The sequence below is a fragment of the Hemiscyllium ocellatum genome, chromosome 47, assembly GCF_020745735.1.
Source record: "Hemiscyllium ocellatum isolate sHemOce1 chromosome 47, sHemOce1.pat.X.cur, whole genome shotgun sequence".
Taxonomy (NCBI): Eukaryota; Metazoa; Chordata; class Chondrichthyes; order Orectolobiformes; family Hemiscylliidae; genus Hemiscyllium; species Hemiscyllium ocellatum.
The window spans coordinates 19,672,793-19,688,977 of NC_083447.1; the positions used below are offsets into that span (position 1 = coordinate 19,672,793).

Consider the following 16,185-nt stretch of genomic DNA (forward strand, 5'->3'; position numbering starts at 1 on the left):
CAGATTCTGAAAATCTGAAATAACTGCAGAAGAGCTATGCAGACTAAAGTTCTCAGGTCAAGGCAGGATTATTAAAAATATTTGGTTCCTTTTCTAAAACGCATTCAACTAGTGGCATGATGGTTAGCACTGTTGCCTCACAGCGCCAGAGACCTGGTTCAATTCCTGCCTCAGGCAACTGTCTGTGTGGAGTTTGCACATTCTCCCCGTGTTTGCGTGGGTTTGCTCCGATTTCCTCCCACAGTCCAAAAAATGTTCAGGTTAGGTGCCCGTAGTGTTAGGTGAAGGGGTAAATGTAGGGGAATGCGTCTGAGTGGGTTGCTCTTCAGAGGTTCGATGTGGACTTGTTGGGTTTAAAGGCCTGTTTCCACACTGTAAGTAATCTAATCTAATCCCTTTGCAGAAAAGAGATTAAATCCAATGATGGATGCATCTATTATGAGCAAGGAGTGCCTTCAGGGTTTTACAGCAAGTAAACATTGTATAAGAACAGTGTGTTTGATTTAATTAGTAGTTTAGAAATATTACAATCCATAACAGTCCTGATTCTTACAACCTTTGTTATTTTATCACACAAGGCTAGAATTGTGTACATATCAGCTGAGTTTTTTTTTAAACTGACAACTTGCCAGTCTTGATTTTGCACGCAGTAGCAAGCGTTGGTATAATACGTTCAATGTATAACATCTCAATTAGCATATCCTCTTTGTGTAATGAGATCAGTTCAGTCTTAGTATATCGGATTTCAGGTTATTTCCATGTACAATGAGATTTTCACAGTACAAATACTGTACCAACTGTAGATGAAACTGCAACTGATGAATTTTGCAAAGAAAGTCACAATATTGCAATCATCATCGTTCTTCAGATATTTGCATTTTCCTACTTCAAAGGTTAATGTTTTATGAAGTGAGTTTACAAATTTGAAACAAAACAAATTAGACTCCAGAGTGAAAAACAGTACCACAGGATAATAAAGTCCGGATTGGTTCCTGGGTTCTGTGAAAATTTGTAAAGAAGCAAATACAGCTAGAGAAGTTATGTTGGAAAGAAGGGATTCCTCCTCATGGACCCAGCAGTATCAACAGGAAGGTGGAATGTATGTGAAGAACCTTTTTTATTCTTTCATGGAATGTGGGTATTTGTTATTTTATTCATCTGGAATTAACCTTTAACCCGAATGGCTTGCTGGAACAGCAAGGCATCTTAAATGTTTGAGCGTTTGAGTAAAGTGGTAGGAGTTTCAGTGTAAAAGTAGGTGTGTTCCCAAAAATTGGTGGATCATATCAAACAGCTTGTCCCTTCAATCGGTTCACAGCAAACAAGGAACTGAATGTACCCAGGCAGCCTGTGTCTGCAACAGTCTACATTCGATGTGATTTTATAATTAGATAACATTTGCTGCAGAATCCTGAATGTCTGAAGAATTACACTGACACAAAAAATTAGAACAGCCTTTATTGTCACAGGCACTTGAATGACTGCAGTGAAAAGTTGGTAATGTTGCCACTTTGGTGCCATCTTAGGTACTGGGTAGCCAGGTACAGATTATTTTAAGTGTTTGTTATAGAATTGAAAGAGTAAAATTAGCATAGGAATGCAAATTTTTAAAAAGCACTCGATTTACTCCAAGTCCAGAATAAATTAGATTACTTACAGCGTGGCAACAGGCCCTTCGGCCCAATAAGTCCACACCAGGCCTCCGAAGAGCAACCCACCCAGACCCATTCCCCTATATTTACCCCTTCACCTAACACAAGGGCAATTTAGCATGGCCAATTCACCTAACCTGCACATTTTTGGACTGTGGGAGGAAACCGGAGCACCCGGAGGAAATCCATGTAGACACGGGCAGAATGTGCAAACTCCACACAGACAGTTGCCTGGGGCAGGAATTGAACCTGGGTCTCTGGTGCTGTGAGGCAGCATTGCTAACCACTGTGCCACCCTTAAGAATAAAGTAGCTTTAAGAAAGTACTCAAATTATAGTCCATTTCACTGAACCCATAACCAGTAGGCTTCAGAACATGGGACCACACTATCTCCACAGGCTGGCCTCCAGCCTGAACTCACCTCCAGGACGGCCCAGGCTCTAACCGCCTCCCAGTCTGGATTCCAGACCACAACTCACCTCCAGGACCTGTCTCCCAGCTGGATCCATCTCCATTCTCCATGCCCTCCAGTTAAGTTTAAGAAGTTAAGGTTGGGGAGGGGGGAAGAAAAACTGCAGAGCAGAGAAAAAGAAAAAGGGACTGATGAAGCAGAGGAGCTCTGGCAGGAGTGTCCTCCTCTGCTCACCATCTTGACTGTGTTTTGGATTGTCATCGGATTTTCATTTGGGTTGTGCGTTGTGCTGTACTCGTGTACCATAAACTTCATTCATTGATACATAAGATCCTGTTCTTTGAAGACAGAGAATGAGTACATGGACAAAATAGGTGACAGCTATCTGCTGGTTCATTTCTCAAGGCAATGCCTTGACCAATCAATCAACTATGTGCTTGAACATTTAACAAAGTCTGGCTGTTAACTGTCAATCAGCGTTAATTCCCTATTGGTAACACCTCTGACAATCAGAATCCACTTGCTAACCAATCACCACTTCCATGCAGTGTCAATGTTGATTATTGCTAAATGTCCTGATGAGTGCAAAATGAAGATCTTCAACACAATGTCTTTGTTCAGCAAGATCTGAGAAAGGAATAAGTGGCAGACTTCTGAACGTAGGCCACTGGACCTGAAACGTAAACCACTTTCATTCTACTCATGCTGCCAGACCTGCTCAGTTTTCCCAACTATTTTTGTTTTCGTTTCTGATTTCCAGCATCCAGTTCTTTGTTTGATTTATATAATTGGCAGTTTTGCTTGAATGATTACTATTCCATGCGCATGTGCTTTGAACTTCCTTGTAGAATCCCTTCTGAATGAAAATAGTTATTACTTGTTTATTGTATGTAGGATAACGCACTTACTTATCGATGGAGCTAAAAATTCAACTTACCACACTGATGAATATTATTTATAAATTTCCTTCTGAGTTCCACATCAGCAACCTAATCTTATGCTGTATATCAGAAGTTGGAATAAGCATCACTCAGCATCTGTTCCACCCCTTCCAATGAATAATAGATAGTTCATCATTAATTACTAAATAAATAATGAATTGTTCCGTTGGCTCTGAGGTTTCATATCCTTACATTATAAATACAGCAGTCAGGAAGAACGTGCTGGGTGAGGATAAAATTTTTAACCAATTGACTGTAGTGGTTTCAAGAAGTAAGGTTCCTTTTTGTATTATTAAAACACTTTGTGCAATCAATAGAAAACATGAACATTAGGGAAGATTGCAGCTAAATCATTGTAACTGTAAAGGCGTGGTAAATGGACTTTTGCTGTTTAATGTCTTTAACCCTAACAACAATGGCTTGGGCATCACTCAGCTGTTTTCAAACTTCATTCTTCGAAAGACTGTTGAAGTCAACATTTAATACCTATCCCTTATTCCTTTGAGAAGGTGGTGGTTATCCTTTCTCAACTGCTGCAGTTGGCATGGTTAAAGTGTTCTCTTTAAAGTGGATGGGAATGCCAGAATCTTGACCCAGTGATGATGCAAATACGTGTCTCAGAGTGGTGTGTGGCTAGGAGGAAGCAACTATGGTAGAAGGTGTTTAAGAACTATGTTTAAGAGGTGCTGCTCAAACCCAGGAGAGTTGTTGTACTACATCTTGTAGCCAGTGGTGGTTCAGTAAATGTCTGAAGTGGTGACAGGGCTTTTATTCATAGTCCTGAGGTAAAAACAATGACTGCAGATGCTGGAAACCAGATATGGATTAGAGTGGTACTGGAAAAGCATAGCAGTTCAGGCAGCATCCGAGGAGCAGGAAAATCATTGCTTTGTCCTCATCGTGTTGAGCAGTGTTACAGCTGCATTCATCCAGACACTGGGGACAGAATTCTCTCCTAATTTGTACCTTGTAGCCAATGGAGAAACTCTGGGGAATCAGGAGACAAGAACCATACTGTACAAATACCTAGCCTTTACTTACATTGGTAGATACACAGCTTTGCATCACTATTGCATTCCATATCTCACTTATAATACCTAGCCCCTTCATCTCTTCATAGTTAGTAATTCTGGTTAGCCTTTATACTTAGGGTGTATCCCAAAAATTTCATCGAGACAGAATTTAGAGCAAGGAAGGAGAAAATGTTGACAAAATTTAGAGTTAAAATGACTACTTCAGGGCTTTGTAGAGGGTCAGAGCACAGAAAAAGTCTTCTTGGATCTGTAGCCCTGATCCTTGTTGTTATCTCACCTGTAGGTGTAAAGTATAAGCCTGTGCTAATAACACAACAGAACCAACATTATTCGACTGAAACAAAAACAGAACATGCTGGATCATCCAGAAGTTCACTGCACTCAAAATGTTAACTCCGTTTCTCTCTCCACAGATGCTGCCAGACCTGCTGAGTTTCTCCAGCACTTTCAGTTTATTTCAGATTTCCAGCTTTTGCAGTACTTTGTTTTAGTTTCACATATTCCTGCGTTTGGTTCTGTATCATGCACTTTCTTTTGTTTGTAGGAAGTTTGTTTTGCTTTCCATAAAAGAAAAATCATAAATAAAATAAAAGCAGAGATATGGAGAATAGGTTTTTTTGGGCAATCAAACAATATTGTATCATGGATGGAAACTCACCATAACAGATGAAAGTTAATTAAAAGTAATAAACAGAATGGCATCAATGTGCAGCTAATACCAGAACTGGATTTTTATTGGGTTTCAAACTAAGTGAAAACTTTAGACGTGGTCTATGATTTTAAAATTCTCTCAGTTTAAAAACTAATCCTTTACTGTGGACAGTTGCACAGGTCACTGCCATTAAGAAAGGTGGGTGGAGAAACAAGAAAAGAAGAGATGATACACTAAGTATCTGTTCCCAGGAAATTACAAGTCAGATTTTAATGTGAGAGGTGTTATGGACTAGTCAAGACGCCTTAAAACATTTTTAAAGCAGGTAGCCCAGACCATAACTTTACTATTAGTTTAGCCAGGTGTATAGTGGATATTCCCGGTGTAAATTAGTTGGGTCGATTGCCAAGTTTTAAACAAAAAAAGTTATTTACAAAATTACGGAATGAAACACAAAGAACAGAAAATAGAATACCCAATAACATATTCTATAAAAAAACCTGCTGTTCGGAAAACACACATTCCTTAGCATAAACAGTAATACATGGCACAGGCAACCTACAGTTTGCAAGGAGAGAGAGAAGTCAGAAGCCTGTTTTACACATACTCTGCTGCAACTGAATCAAAACACCTCAGCTGCCAAGACTGGCCACTCTCATTATACAAGTTATTTCTTTTTTAAAATTTTTTTTAAATAGATATTTTTATTGAAAATTTAACTTATTTTTACAAGTTTACAATTTAAAAAACCTAAGTATAAACATGGATATACAATTAAATCTTAAATTTTGGTTATTATTTATTTAACAAAAGAAAAATACCGAGAGAAAAACAAAACTCAACTATTAATCTAACCTACAACTAACCAGAGTGTATAATTAAGTCTCTTACATGATTCAAAGTAGAGAAAAAAAAATGATGGATAATACATAAATTGGGTAGTGAGATACTTGCTCGGAATGTATTAACATCAAATGTAACAAAACCCGTATTCGTGTGGGATTCCTCTCCCAAGGGGCTCTGGACCAGCCAGGCTCGCCATCTCAATAAGAGCCCTTGTTAGGATGGCCAAAATATCTGTATTTATATAATTCAAGAAGGGCTGCCATATTTTATGGAATAATGCGGTCTTTTGGTGCACCATATATGTAAGGAAGTCAAGGGGAATACATTCCATAATTAATCTGTGCCAATTTGAAAGTCCAGGGGGGCCCTCAGCCACCCAGTTTACCAAAATGTTTTCCTTGCACAGAAAGAGAGAATAGAAAATAATCTCTTCCTGTGCATATCCAGGGAGGGTAAGTTCGAAAAGCCCAAAAGGAGACATACAGGATCCACTCTAATTTCCGTTCCTAAGATTTCTGTCAGAGCACTTGCTACTTCAATCCAATATCTACGGATCTTATGACAGGTCCACAAGCAATGTACAAGAGAGCCCACCTCTATTTTACATTTGGGACACATTGGAGATGCACCTGCCTTAAATTTTGCCAATCGGTCCAGTGCTGTATGGGCCCTATGAAGTATCGTCAGCTGACTGGCCTGAGTTCTGTTGCAGATGGTGATTCTTCTGGCGTTTTCCCAAATGTCATTCCACGTTTTTATAGAGATTTCTAGTCCCAAATCCTGATCCCATGTTTTAAGCAGATTGTCCATATCTCCTGATACTTCATCATGTAATAAATGATAAATAGTTCTGACGGAAGATACCCCCATTGGCCATAGCACTCTACGTTCTCTATCTGATTTATAAAGACTATCTAATAATGTTGTCTTTTTCTGTATGTAACCTCGAATTTGGAAGTATCGAAAGAGGTCTCCATTAGGTAATCCAAATTTCTGACGCAACTGTTCAAAAGACATCAGGACCCTTTCTTTAAACAGATCCCCTAAATATGAGATACCCCTGGATCTCCAGAGTTTGAAAGTGGCATCTGTAAGCCCTGGCTGAAATCCCCATGCTCCCACTATCGGAGCATAGGGGGATGTTTTATGTGAGTTGCCCTCATTTTGCTGCATTATATTCCAAGCTTTAATTGTGTTTAGTATTATAGGGTTTTTACAGTGGTCCATAATGATGTTCCTCTTGTCTGAAAATAAAAGGTTATTAAGTGGGCATTTTACTTGAGAAGCCTCGATGTTCAGCCAGATTTATTGCGGATCAGACAAGACCTAATCAACTATGTAACTTAATAGGGAACTTAACTGATATTTCCTAAAATCTGGGAAATCCAATCCTCCTCTTGCCTGTGGAAGCTGTAGCTTCTTCAGCTTAATGAGGGGCCACAAATGATTCCAGATAAAGGAACCCAACCAGCCATATAATTTACGTAGTGCCAGCCTCGGCAGCATCACCGGAAGCTTCCTCATATGATATAGGAGACGGGGCAGGACATTCATTTTAATTAGTGCTATTCTACCTAGCCAGAAAATTGGAAGGTCTCCCCATCGCTGGAGTTCCTGCCTGATCCTTTCCAGTAAATGCATAAAGTTAGCCTTGTATAACTGACCAAATACTGGGGTAATAAAAATGCCTAAATGTAAGAAACCCTCCAGGGACCACCGAAAGGGAAAGTGGGATCCGTCTAATAAGTGGGATATACTAGCAAGGCCACCCATTGGCATAGCCTCCGAATTTGAGAAATTAATTTTATAGCCTGAAAATGTACTAAATGTATTAATAACTTGGATTAAGCGAGGCACGGACCTCAGGTGATTACTGAGAAATAGAAGAACATCATCTGCATAAAGGATAATTTTATGTTTACCTGTACCAATCCTCGGGGCCGTTATATTAGGGTCAGCTCATTTAGCTTCTGCTAATGGCTCAATTAGTAGCGTAAATAGCAATGGTGGGAGAGGACATCCCTGATGGCAACCCCTATCCACACTGAAGCTATCCGAGCCTAATCCATTGGTAATCACGACTGCCTTGGGATTACTATATAATGTTGAGATCCATTTGGTAAACACCCTTCCAATGCCAAACCTTTTCAATGTGTAAAACAAATATTACCATTCAACCCTGTCGAATGCCTTTTCCGCATCAAATGAGACTACTACTCCTGGTATCTTTCCCTGATGGCGGGCTTGAATCACATTCAAAACCCTTCTAACATTATTGGATGATCTACGGCCCTTAATAAACCCCATTTGATCCTCCTTTATGATATGTGGCAATACTCTTTCTAGCCTCAATGCTAACGTTTTGAGAGGATTTTAAAATCTACATTTAGCAAGGATATTGGTCTGTATGACTCGCAATCTTCTGGGTCCTTTCCTTTTTTGAGGATGAGAGATATTTGTCTCTTTCAATGAAGGCAGGAGAAAGCCCTGACTGTATGAATAGTTATACATGTCCATCTTTCCTTGATAGATGTGATAGTTTGAGGGGCCTTCTTTTTCTTAGCATTTCTTGCAAAGTATCTACCAGGTTTATCGCCAAATTCATATAACCTTTGTTTTACAAATAATAGTTCCCTCTTAGCCGTTTGGGTAAGCATGGTGTTTAGAGCTGTCCTAAAGGCCGTAATCCTTTGCAATTTGATAAGAGAAGGTCTGTCAGCATATACTGTTTCAGCTGCTTTTAAGCGAGCTTCGAGCAGATGCTGTTGTTCTCCCTTTAATTTTTCTGGGTCGCTGAGTATGAGATGATCAAACCACACGCGTAAACTTTGATGGTCTCCCACATCATTGATGGGTTGCTAGCCGTGCCTGAATTAATTTCTAAAAAAGTTTTAAATTCTTGAGAGAAGTACTTTACAAATTTACTATTTTTCATCAGGAAGGGGTCCATACGCCAATGGTGGTGGTGGGGGGGGGGGGGGGGGGGGGGAGAGAAGATATCTCATTGTTCCTCGCCTTGATTTCCATGCATACAGCAGCGTGATCGGAAATTGTTATACTGCCTATTTTACAGGATGATATGGAATTTTAAAAAAATCAAGGGGGCAAAAAACATATCGATTCTGGTATAATATTTATGTGGATTGGAGTAAAAAGAAAAATCTCTGCCCTGTGGACGAAGGCATCTCCATACATCTACTAGTCCTAATTTTGTTCAAACCCACCAATTGTCTAGATCTGAGATACTCTTGCAATACTCTTGGGAATCCTATCTATTTCTGGATCTATAATACAATTAAAGTCTCCCCCTATAATTGTATGATGGGCACTGAGAGACATCAATTTTGAGAAGGCTTCCGTCATAAATTTAAAAGGATGTACCGGAGGGCAATACAAATTTAAAATCCCATATTCCTCTCCAGATTCGTCTTTTATCTGACTTAGGGTTTTGAAAGTGAAATTCTTCCGAATAAGAATAACAACTCCCCTGCTTTTTGAGCTAAAAGAAGAAAAAAAGGCCTGATCAAATCCACCCTGTCGTAATTTCAAGTGTTCTTTATCCAATACGTGTGTCTCCTGCAAGAGAGCTATATCAACCCTTTCTTTCTTGAGGTTTGATAATATTTTCTTCCTTTTGACTGGTGAATTACTCCCCTTGACATTCCAGGTGCATCACTTAACCAACTGATCATCCATAATCATCTGGGCAAATCCGAGACCCCTCGGGAGGGGAAACCCTATCCAGAACATCCCGAGCATATAAAATTCACAAAAATAAAGGCTCTCTAATACACTCACATCAGTATAATCAAAAAACTATTTCTAAATAAAGAAAAATATAAAACGTATTTAAATCGAGATTTTTCCCCTTGTTCCCAGGGGGTATCACTTCCTTTCCAAAGGTCCATCGTATCCTCTCCCAACAGTGTCCCACCCTTAACCCAGGCGCTCCTCAATAGGATGAAGAAATTTCAAATATACTACAGAGCTAGAGGTAACAGTGAGCACCCTACACCCCCCCACACCAACACCTGGATATATTTAGTAATATTAATACCATGTATAAACATATATAACTATAAAATTACAGCCTCAACAAGTAATAATTAAATATAATAATACAAAATAAGAGGGGAAAACAACCCTGTTCCTAAAGACAGAGATAAAATAGGATAAGGTAACCACCTCCCCCCACCAACATTAACTAGACCCCCCCGGCCTATATAAAAAAAAGGAGAGAAAATCGTTAAGTAGAGAACAAATAAATAAATCCCTCTCTCCACCCCCCCAAGATAATATTAAACAGTAAGGTTTAAAAAAAAGGGATTAATATATAAAAAAAAGGATGTAAACCAGAGTGGGGGGAAAGCAAAACAACATCAATTAACTCTTACAATTTATCTAAGAGTCCAAAAGTTCCTTGGCCTGTTCCGGCGATCCAAAGTTATACACAGACCCTTCATGGTTAAAGTGTAGCGTCGCTGGGTAGCGTAAGGAGTACTGAATATTTAAGTCCCTTAAACACTTCTTCGCTTCATCAAACGCCTTTCTCTTTCGGACCAGAGCTGGGGAAAAGTCCTGGAATAAAATGATCTTGGATCCTTTATAAATCATGAGTTGGGGATCTTTCCCAAGATTTCTGGAGGCTTCTAAGAGTATCTGCCTCTTCTTGTAGCTCTGCAGCCGGAACAGGACTGGGCGGGGGCGCTGGTTCGAGCTGGGCCCTCGTATTGCAACCCGGTAGGCCCATTCTACCCTTACCTGGCCTGATCCAGCCTCCAGATTTAACAGCTGTGGAAGCCACTGTTCAAGGAATACTGTAAGCTGGCCTTCCTCATCCCATTCGGGAAGGCCCAGCAAACGAATATTTTTTCAACAACCTCGATTTTCGAGGTCGTCAATGTGATTCTCTAAGGTCCGGACTCGCTGTTTGAGAGTATGGACCCATTCCACGGCTTATTCTGCTGTAGTTGCGGAGGTCATGGCCTTTAGCTTCGCCCCTCCGACTCGGCACTCAACTTCCTTGATGTCTCGGTCGTGCTTTTGCAGCACGGCTGAGAGCGAGTCCCATTGGCTTCAGAACTCTTCAATGAAAGCTTCGATCTTCGCATCGAGTTTGGAGATTATTTCCACAAGGCTCGCCACCATAGGTAGGTCCCCCGGGGCGGCTGCGGACACCTCTGCTGCAGCTGGAGAGGGTGGGGGAGGGGTCCCTGCTTGCTGAGAGCTGCAGGCTCCCTTCCCTTTAGTCATTTTTACTGAAGATTAAATTGTTTAAATTCAATACTAAGCAACTAATTACATTAAGTAAAAACTATTTTAAATGATTTGGTGAGTGTGATGGGGGTGGGTGACCCACTTTGCCCAAGTCTTGGGAGGAGCACTGTAGATTCAGACTTGCTGGGTCGCCGCCATCTTGGATCCCCCCATACAAGTTATTTCTAAAGCGTAAAAGCCTTTGGCCCGAGGTATCATCTGTTTAAGGTTAAACAAAAGGGTCCCAATGAACTATTCATCTCTGCAGCAACTCAGCCATTTCAGAGCTGGGCTGTTTTGCGACCAGTCATGTTAATTAGCTAACCCTAAACCTATCATCACTATTCATAGCTCTGGACTACAACATGCATAGAAAAAGATGTTGCTACAGACTTCTTGGGATGACTGATTGACTAGATGGCCGACATGGACCTTGACCTGTAAACCAGCTGGGATTAATTCTAGACATGCCTCCTTGCCCTATCCATGATGGAAATCACTGTGCATCCAACCTCTTTTCAGTCAGAGAACTTCTGAAGAATCACTTTATCATGCTTTCAACTTTAATGATAGTAAAACTGTAGGATCCATTTCAGACGAATCTTATTAAACTATCAGAAGATAACTGCCAATTTCAATGGTTTATCCCTTATTTGAAAGCTTTCCAAAACTAATAATTTGTTAAACGTATTGAAAGATATTACCACCCCTTAAGCAATCACTGTGCTGTCATAAGTCAGCTGACTGAACACTGATATAACTATCTCCAACTGTTGCACCATTTAATGACAAATTATAAAATGAAGCAAACTCATTTTACTTTTATTTGTTCTGTCCCAGGATGTGCATGTTTACTGCCCATCCCTAGTTGCTCTAGAGAAGTTGGTGGTGAGCCAACTAATTGTTGGAGTTCATATTGTGCAGCTAAGGCCACAGTGCTATAAATCCATAAGATGGAGCAGACATAGGCCATTCAGCCCATCAAGTCTGCTTCACCATTCAATGGAATCATGGCTGATCTGATAATCCTCAGCACAACTTTCCTGCCTTTTCCCCCAAAACTGTATGTCTTTAAATTGTACCGGTTTCTTCCGCTATTAGAATTTGTCTATGTCAATGCTGTTGGGAAAAAAAAAGAGTTCCAGGATTTAGTCCCAGTGATGCTGAAGAAACTATGCAGGGGAACTGGTTGATGGTGGCTCATATTTGCTGCTCTCGTTTTCCTCAGTGTTAGATGTTGTGGGTTTGAAAGGTGCAGCCTGGGTGAGTTTTTGAGAGCACAATGTAGATGGCATGTACTATTGCCGCCACTGTGTGTCAGTGGGAGTGGGAGCAAGTTTTAAAGGTGTTTGATGAAGACCCAATCACATTTGAAGTACATTTAATCAATTGTTATGAGAGAGATGGGACAAACCTGAGCATATAGAGTTAAGTCTCAGATCAATTATTCAATGGTCAAGAGTTGATGTTTTTGGAACAGGAAAAATGCAAGGACAGACTTCACTTTAACAGTTTGATCTGATTTCCCAAATTGGACAGTAACTAATGTTTTTATGACAACTTAAACTAATCTATTGAAGGAAGGTTGGAAAAATAGCATTTACTTTCATTATAACCACATTCTAGCCTGCACAATATGGTCAGAACATTGTAACATCTTTATTTGAATGAGGCACACCAAAGATTTTATTAATTCCATCTCTAGTCTGAAACAATTTCAACGTTAGACCAGAAAGCACCCATTAATCTGGATGCCCTTTAGAGAAAAAAAAATTCACAATAATCTTAAACATGTTAAACAAAAGGGAAAAATGATCTATTTTATAGCAATAGTAAAAAAAATCCATAATTTTTTTCAGTCGAATGAGATTTATTTGCTGAAGTTGTCAACAAGTTGCTTCTGTGGCCATGGCCCTGCTCCAGTGGATATGAAATGATAATTTAGAATACTCTTAGCTTCTTGGTAGGTTTTGGCATTCATCTAGAATAGGTATGTGCAATCATTAGAGGTCAATTCTATAATACAGGAGTGCACTAACATATATGTGTCAGGAAAGCAATACTAATATCACCAATAAAAGATTCTTCTTTACGTTTGCTTAAATAAGATTGCTACAGCTAACAGAACAGATTTACAAGGTTTTTGAGATGTTAAACCTCTCCCCCCCACCCCCTAAAAGGCCCACTTGGTACTGGTAACCCTTTCTATATTTTGTATGCCTGAGTTTTTTCAGCAGTGACATAAAAATGCACATGTAGTTGTTCAAATTTACTTAATTGCTTTCTGACTGCAAATCTGCCTTGATGGTTATATAGGCCGGGCATGCAAGCAGCATTTACAGTTGCCAAAGCATCCAGTTCCTCTAGAACTACAAATAATTGCAAACAACTACAAACAATCACACTACCGATTCACATTTACCAGTTTGAATACTGCTGTCTCTGGTTAAAATTATCCTGAAGAAGAAGTTCTTGCAGTACTTATAACATCATAAGTACATTATAACAGAATTTAGCATTAAGAGAGACTGGTATAAAAATTTAATAAAATTAAGAATTAAAAAAAAATGGAAGAGCAATGTGTTCGATATGAGCTTCCAGTTTCAGTTGGATTTGTTTTGTTAGGGTAAAATGGAATAATTCTATTGATTAAATAGAAAACTGTTTCGTTGCTCGAGTTATACAGTATAGAAACAGACCCTTCAGTCCAACTAATCCATGCCAACCATGTTAGATTGCCCTAAATCCAATAGCCTTGAAGTTGTTACCACAAAGGGTTGATAGACAGTAAAGGCATTGGAAATTCAAATAATGATCAGTACAAACTGAATTTTATCACTTTTCAAGCAAAACAAGTTAAGTAGTAGATAATTAAAACGTCTTAATGTCAAGTTCTCAAAAATCACACTCTGGAACATGATCTCAAATAGAATATTGGCTCCAGCCTGGGATGACACCAAATTTACTCAGATAAAAGTAAAGGTTTGGTTTGGAGAGGCAGAAATAAAATACATTAACAAGCATTAGACCAGTTACAACTTGGAGCATTCAGTTTCACTCAACTGTTGTTGGAATATATGAGTATTATAGTGTAGGGTCTTGAGGTCATTGTAGTAATGAAATTGGTGAATAGGATTTTAAAAAAAATTGTAACCACATTAAAATAACAAAGCACACAAAATGTAATTGAAAGAGTTTTTCAGTCTTCAAACATAATAGATACTTGTCTCTTTTGCTAAACTTCAGTTTTTTTGGCATATTGCATAGGAAGAGCTCAAAATGGTCGCAAAACACTTTCATCACTTAACATACCTAATTGAGAAATCTAGCCGAAGGGGAAGGACTCAATTCAGAACACTAACTTTAATATTGGAAATGATACAAGTTAAACCAGGGAGAGTGCTGATTGCGATTCAGGATTTCAAATGACATACAAAGTGCGAGGATCCTCTTCATCTCAGGCGTAAGACTTGGGAAACAATTGGAAAATTCACCAAAGGTCACTTGAGAGTTCCCTTTTACTGTTGGATTAAGTATTACACTGATAGTTACGACAATTACTCCCAGCTTTGATGTATTTGGGAAAGATGAAATGGACAAATCAATTACTGGTGATTAAAGAGATCTGGCATGTTGATCATTTTGAATATCTTTTTCACTTTTGTCTTTTTTGGGAGCCTACTGACTTTAAAAAAGTACTTTTATTATAGGATCAATTATAAACTGTTAGAGAATTAACACTAAAAATGTGCACAGATATTTAATCAGACCGAAACAGGACTTGTGGGCTCCATAACAGAAAACAACTTCAGTCAATTCTACTTTGAAAGTGGGATCAATGAAGTTCTTTGACTCTATTGTAGGGTCATAACAAAAGATCATAACCACAGATCATCCAAGGATAAACTGAACTTTTAATTATGTGCTTTCTTTTATTTTAAAACACAGAGGATGTGCAGCCAAAGAAATGATTGAGAATGTAAATTCTGAGCAATGTAATTCAGTGACTGCCTGGAAGGCCTGTGTGGGTCGTCATCAGCCTTGAGGGAGGTCATGGAATGCACACCCGATGGCTGTAAAGGGAGTTTCAACAGGATTTCAGAGGGAGAAATGCCAGTTTGCAGTGCAATCTCCTGGACAGGTCAGACATGGGCATGATGGGAAAACAAGAGCAGTCTGGACAGCAGACTTTTGTTTTCCCCTTTCAAGAATACAAAAGACCAAAGGATTAAAGGACAGTTGGCAATGGCGCATGCTTTGAGCGTCAAAAAATCCCAAATCTTCCGTGCTGCAGCTGCAAGTCTCCATCTTAGACTTAGACTTACAGTGTGGAAACAGGCCCTTCGGCCCAACAAGTCCACACCGACCCGCCGAAGCGCAACCCACCCATACCCTTACATTTACCCCTTACCTAACACTACGGGCAATTTAGCATGGCCAATTCACCTGACCCGCACATCTTTGTGACTGTGGGAGGAAACCGGAGCACCCGGAGGAAACCCACGCAGACACGGGGAGAACGTGCAAACTCCACACAGTCAGTCGCCTGAGTCGGGAATTGAACCCAGGTCTCTGGTGCTGTGAGGCAGCAGTGCTAACCACTGTGCCACCGTGCCGCCCTCATCTCTTTGGTGGAAGTCAGAAAGCAAGTGAAATCTCAATTGAAAGATAAAGGTCACCCAATCAACCTGCAGAACCAACCCTATTGAAATCAATAAAACAAAAGAACTGTGGATGCAGGCAATCAAATAAAAAAGTACTGGAGCAACAGCAAGTCTGGCAGCATCCATACAGAGCAAACTGAATTAAACGTTTCAACTGCAGCTTCGACTCTCTACTTGAAATGTTAACAGTTTTCTCTTTACAGATGCTGCCACACTTATTGTGTTTCTCTAACTCGGTTTATTTTTATATTGAAATAAATTACTTGCATACCAACACCGGTGGTACTGGTGTCACCCAAAATTGTTGCAATGTCCTATGCTTCATGGAACTAAAGTCTGATTCAAATATTGTTTAACCTTTTATCTTTTTTGGATTCACCTCTCATCGGCATACATGTGTGCTACTTTATAAAGCCTTCTTGTGTTTAGTGACTAATAAATTTACTCTTCCATTTATTCAAGAAAACCTGGTTAAATTGGTTCCTTTTAAAACACAATATTTATTTGGCCTGGGAGAAAGAAATCTTGTTGGGACCAGAGTAAAGGAGGGTGCCAGTTCATCTCTCCTCCCCAGGAACATGACAATTTATGAAATCCCATCTGGAACTAGAATAAATTGGGGAACCTCTCATAGCAACTGATATGTACCTTTTTTATATTTAAACAATGGGAAAGTCACTAAATTATCTAACTTGCCCATTGTTTAAACATAAACACCTCAAACTTGA

The 16,185-nt window shown here is 39.5% G+C and overlaps 1 protein-coding gene across 1 annotated transcript in view; it reads right to left on the reverse strand.

The window, feature by feature from the left end:
- Window positions 1-12,663: 12,663 nt before the first annotated feature.
- The window catches only part of LOC132836644 (adenosine deaminase domain-containing protein 1-like), a 79,593-nt gene continuing 76,071 nt past the window's right edge, over window positions 12,664-16,185 (reverse strand). The window contains exon 11 of the mRNA XM_060856034.1: window positions 12,664-12,774. Within this exon, the coding sequence (XP_060712017.1) occupies window positions 12,664-12,774 (111 nt within the window). The remainder of the gene's footprint in view (window positions 12,775-16,185) is intronic.